This window comes from Nicotiana tabacum, chromosome 4 (assembly GCF_000715075.1).
Source record: "Nicotiana tabacum cultivar K326 chromosome 4, ASM71507v2, whole genome shotgun sequence".
Taxonomy (NCBI): Eukaryota; Viridiplantae; Streptophyta; class Magnoliopsida; order Solanales; family Solanaceae; genus Nicotiana; species Nicotiana tabacum.
This window is the reverse complement of record NC_134083.1, coordinates 18011545-18017615: the sequence shown is the minus strand read 5'-3', so window position 1 is coordinate 18017615 and position 6071 is coordinate 18011545. Positions and strand designations below refer to the sequence as shown.

The window sequence follows — 6071 nt, the reverse complement described above, 5'->3', positions numbered from 1 at the left end:
AGCTCAACTAGGGTCGGCCATTGTTGAACGGGATGCCCTTAGCAAGGAGCTCAAAATAACAAGGTCCGAGTTGGAAATAACCAGGGTTGATGCTAAAGAGATGGTGGCCCAGTACAGGGCTGATGTTGAGGCAGCCGAGGCCCGCCTGAAAGTTACTTTCCAGTACATGAAGCGATTGTCTCGAAGGGAGACCGTCGAGGAGATCCATGCCCGAGGTTTCAACCTGTCGGCCGAAATCGAATATGCATAAAGGCTCGAGGTAAAAGCCAAGAAGTTGGCTAAACCCGAGGGTGTAGAAGGCTCTGAGGGATCTGGCAAAACCAAAGATAGAGAGGACCCCGACGGCTCTGGCAATGAGGCGGGTTCTAGTGGAGATTAGGCATATGTACCTTAGGAACTTTTGTCTTTATTTTTGCATTTTGTACATTTATTTTGTTGAGGACGTTTTTGCTGGCCTTTGTAAAGATATTTTGGAATGTATATATAAGGTTTTTTCCCTTTTGGCAATTTTCGAATCTATTACCGTTAGCATCCTTTTTATAATTGCAAAGATTTCAAATGCCTTAGCACGGAGTAAAACGCATTAATAAATTATTATTTGGAGGTTCGAACAAGACTTGTTCTCTATGTAAGTTTTGTTTGAAACTTGTGGGGGCTCGGTATGATTGGAAGCTTTCCCTAAAGTACTTGTTTAAATGTTCTTAGACTATAATTTTGTCGAGGGAAACCTTTGAACCGGTTTGGAATTTTGAAGGCCTTGTGTTTTAATTACGGGTTTTGCACGTCTCCGAGCCGTTTTTAGGGGTGGCTATAGCCTTTTAAGTTTAGGCACTGCCTAATAGGCTTTGTTCCTTCGGGCTTCGACAGCCTGAGCTGTCCGAGTTTGTCTTAGACGACAGTCCCCGAGTGGGGTGGCCGTAGCCTTTTATGTTCAGGCACTGCCTAATAGGCTTTGTACCTTCGGGATTTGATAGCCCGAATCATCCGAGTTTGTCTTGGACTCAGTCCCCTATTGGGGTGATCTATCAAATCCGGATAGAGGCGGCCCTTGGGCTCGATATCCTTAAAGAACAAAATAAAATAGTCTTAAGGGACAAAATATGTATTTGCAATGTAGAACCTTTCTTTCATTCATGTGCGTAATATACAAGATTGTGAGTGGTTACAAGCTTCGTGTTATGGCTTAGGTGGTCTATGCGGGCACAGTTCATTTGGCCATTTGGCCTTTACAATAAATCCTATCTACCGAACCTAGACTATTCAAGCACAAAGTTTCCTTCCTTGCTAAAAATCATTACCCGAGAGTGATGGCCCCCGGTATTCGAGGTCGATCGTCGAGGGTGCTCGGGTACTGTTGAGGTGACCATCGATTCCGATTCAAAATTGGTCTTCGATTCTAAGTTAGCAAGATCCACTGTTGCCTCATTAAAAACCTTGCCGGAAAACCCATTTGGGACAAAATCGGTTCAAGGGAAAAAGAGTGCAACGCATACTTTCAGGCCTAACAACTACATCATCCTTTGGTTGTTTCCTATAAGTATTAGTCCATTTCGCAATATATATAAAGAAAGAATGAATTGGGTTGTACCTTAGCAGTAGTATCGTTTTAAGTGGGCCATGTTCTAGTTGTTCGGTAGTCGCTCACCGTTCCCTGCTTCAAGTTTGCACGAACATTTACAAGTAATCTCGATAATTTGATATGGACCATCCCAATTCAGTCCCAGCTTCCCTTCATTCGGATTTTGGGTGTTCAATGTCACATTTCTTAACACCAAGTCGCCGATATTGAAGTGCCGGAGGTTAGCTCTCCGGTTGTAATACCTTTCGGTCCGCTATTTCTGGGTGGCCAACCGAACGAGGGCGACCTCATGCCTCTCATCCAATAGTTCTAGGCTCGTGTTCATGGCCTCACCGTTTGACTCTTCGGTCGCATATCGAAACCTGAAACTCGGTTCTCCTACCTCGACTGGTATTAGTGCTTCAGCACCGTAGACCAACGAAAACAGGGTGGCCCCAGTACTAGATTTTGAGGTCGTACGGTATGCCCACAGAACTTCGGGATAAAAATTTCATTCCATTTCCCTTTGGCATCGGTCAAACTTTTTTTAAGGTTTTGGATTATGGTCTTGTTTGTAGACTTTGTCTGCTCGTTCCCAATAGGGTGATAAGGTGTTGACAAGATTCTTTTGATCTTGTGGTCCTCGAAAAATTTGCTTACCTTACTGCCGATGAACTGCTTCCCGTTCTCACATACGATCTCGGGCGACATCCTGAACCGACAAATTATGCGGTCCCAAATTAAATAAATAACTTGTTTTTCTCTAACTTTCTCAAATACCTGAGCCTCAACCCATTTAGAAAAATAGTCACTCATAAATAATATAAACTGAGCCTTACCCATTTCATGAATGGCCAAGGTGACAAGACCGAATGTAGTAGTTCTCCGGGATGAAGGATCATCGGTGCGTGCCTCTAACAGCCGCCACATTTCCGCACGAACTCCTTTGCATCTTTCTCCATGTCGATCCAGTAATAGCCGGCTTTGATTATCTTACGAATCAACGATTCGGCCCCCGTATGGTTCCCACAGGTGTCTTCGTGAACTTCCCTCAAAATATATACGGTATCTCCCGGTCACAGACATATTGCGGGTGGGCCATCGAATGTTCTTCTGAATATGGTGTTATCTTCGGACATGCTGAACCTGATCGCCTTCATGCGCAGAGCTCTCAATTCTTTAGGATCTGAGGGCAGCTTCCCGGTTTTCAGGTAATCTATATAGTTGTTTCTCCAGTCCCAGGTTAAGCTTGTCGAGTTTATCTGAGTGTGGCCTTCTTCCACTACCGATTTCATGAGTTGTACGACTGTTCCCAAACTGAATTCATCGTCATCAACCGACGACCCCAAGTTAGCTAGAGCATCGGCTTCGCTGTTTTGATTTTGGGATACATGTTGCAGGGTCCACTCCTTGAATCGATATAGTGTTACATGTAGTTTATCCAAGTATCTTTGCATTCGTTCCTCTTTCACTTCCAACGTCCCATTGACTTGATTTACCACAAGGAGGGAATCGCATTTAGCTTCGATCACCTCGGCCCCCAGGTTTTTAGTCAGTTCGAGACCTGCAATCATGGCCTCATACTCGGCCTCATTGTTAGTCAATTTCTCAGTCCTAATAGATTGTCTAATCTAATGAAATGCCTTGATCTCGGCTCACGTTAATAATGGACTGATGAACAAAAGTAAGAGCTTTGAATAATAGAGAAAATAAGAGTATATTGCCTTGATATGCGTGTTACAATGTCCCTAATAAATTATCAGACACCCCCTTTATATAGTAGGGGAGTTTTACCCTAGGTACAATTCCATAAAAGGTAAAAAATCTCTCGTTTTACTAATCACCGATTTTATGCCAATATGTGCCGAGATTCACACTGTGACATCCGGCTGGTCACGGATATCACGGCCCTTTGTTGTTCATGCTCGATTATCTAGTAATGCTCTCCGAGGTTTTTGGAATTGGAATCGAACTTGGGGGTCGGGGCCGAGGGCAGGCATTTTTCCCGGACCCCGACTCGAGGGCGCCTTGCCTCGATTCCGATTTCTTGCAGTCACGTCTCTTGCTTCGTTTACTTCATCGAAAATCGAGGCGCCCAGGGGCTCAGTTTCGCCCGTATACAATCTCCTACTCTTATTTGTATGTCATTTAATTTTTATACGAGGATATTTTAATCTTTTTATTTAAAGTTTGTGCTTTGCTTGTATGTTCTTTTATGCCGGACTACTTGGACCTCATAACATGTACCAACTAACATAAAAATGTGATTTCGTACGTTCTTTTTATTATGAAAACTATATATATGGATATTCATGGTTCTGATTTTTTCTAATTAAATGAAACAAAAGTAATTATGTTGATTTTAAATATTTAAACCAAACCAAACAGATATATACACATTTTATTGGTATGTTTGATTATCTATGTCCAATTCGAAAGCTGGAGATGCACTTGCTATGTATGGTTATCTATGTTAAATTAAATTATATGTTAATATTGAATTCTAAAACATGAATAAATAAACCATAATATTGAATCCCGATTTGTGGGATTACACTCGTCTGTCATTATTGTTGTTGCATCATAAGAAAAAGAAGGTGAACCAAAAAAAAAAAAGGAATAGTGAGCTCTCTAATTTACCTTTTAACTTTTCATTATATTTATTCCAACTTTTTTCCGTTTAACTTTCCTACTTCAATCAGGAATGTAAAAACTCTAGTGCTCTATAAAAATAAACCAACCCCTTCAACTTCTTCTCATGCGCACTGAAAACATTCAAAAGTAAACACCAATTCAAAGATTTTAATTTCCACCATTATGTCTTCAGAAAAGCTCTTAACCCTAAAGACCAGTGATGGTGCAGAGTTCCAAATAGAAGAGGCAGTGGCTGTGAGGTCACAACTCATCAAAAACATGGCGGAAGCCGAAGGCGCCATTCATCTGCCAAATGTCAGAAGCGATACAATGATTAAAGTGATCGAATATTGGAAGAAACACTCGGAGAAAGGCATCTCAGAGGACGAGCTGAACAATTTCGACAAGAACTTGGTGAAGCTGCATCACTCGGATTTGTTTGAACTCGTCGTAGCTGCTAATTTTCTTGCCGATCGATGAGGAGTTGTCGGATATAACATGCGAAGAAGTTTCTGGTAGAATCAGAGGAAAAACACCAGCAGAATTATGTGATATATTCAACATCAATAATGATTTTACCCCTAGAGGATGAGGAGCAAATCCGCACATAAAGAGGAATTAATGCTTGGGCGTTTGAATGATTCTCTAACGATGTTTGATATTAATTATATGGATGTTTACCGGAAAAATCGGATAACGTTAGATTTTGTGTATGGTTCCAAGGATATGCGATACAATTCGATATAAATCGTGTAGAGAAATAGAGATACGTATATTGTTGACTATGACAATGCAAATAGTGGGCAATAAGAATGAATGAGATAAAGTAAAGCAAATACAAAGGGATATCTTTCAATCTGAGAAGTAATTTTTTTGTCTCTGCCCTTTAGCTTACAAGGATTCCCCTTTCTATAGAAGAGGGTCATTACAAAAAAATAATAAAATAAAGCATATAATGGAAGGCCCATGATGACTTGTCTCTTCCTTGATTCCCGCAAAGATTCTCTCTCTTGGTGCGGTCGCAACGGCTCTTGTCTGTGAGCTCGACACTGGTTCGAACTCGTTACTGGGTCGGGCCATTCGGTCTTGGCTCGAGTTCGACCTTCGAGATGGGCGTCGCGCATTTCCGACCTCGAAGCAGTGCCTTGCGGATCGATTCGGTCACGGGCTCGATAGGGTTATCGAGTTGACTCCTCGAGCGACCTTCGGGCTCGAGGCTCGTTAGTACCGACTTCGGAGCTCACTCTCAAAATCTCATTCCGACTTTTTAACACTCGGACTCGAACGAACGTAGGAAGGCCGAAATCTATTTCGACCGTATACAGATAGTCTCCTCATTTCTCACGAAGGATGCGGTGAGAATCGATGTGATTTTTGGTGGTTCGATCGGGTCATAAGCCGACGTTTTCATAGGGATCGATTATGACGTATGTGATAGCTGTCCTATCGATTCAGTCTTTCAAGGTATTTAATGCTTGTCAGAAGGCGGTCGGCCACCTGTGATATTGAACTGTCACGGTATGAGCCTATAAATAGCTCTTTCATCTATCATTTACTTCTTTCACGTATTCACTCCCCTAAATTTTCTCATCCTTTCTTCCTTTCTTGTTGCTACCAGAGTTTTGGTGTTGTCAAATTTTCACTTTCCTTTGTCTTTCTTCCTCCCATATTAATGGCCAAGACTTCGAAAATTGTGCCTCACAAGGAGAAAGCTTCTTCTTCACGGTCGTCCGGCGACAACGCGCCGGTGGAGCCGTTCACCTATGACTACATTCCCGGCCCGTGTACTCTAAATATCGATTTTAAGATTGAGAATCCTTCATCCGTCCCGGGTCGATGTGAGCACGTGTCGATGTATATATGCTCTATAACAGAGGGT

General features: G+C 42.2%; 1 protein-coding gene across 1 annotated transcript; it reads left to right on the top strand.

The window, feature by feature from the left end:
• Positions 1-4375: 4375 nt before the first annotated feature.
• On the top strand, positions 4376-4672 carry LOC107766968 (SKP1-like protein 11). Its single transcript, XM_016585886.1, has one exon. It carries the CDS (start codon positions 4376-4378, stop codon positions 4670-4672), a length of 297 nt encoding a protein of 98 aa, XP_016441372.1.
• The last annotated feature ends 1399 nt before the right edge of the window (positions 4673-6071 follow it).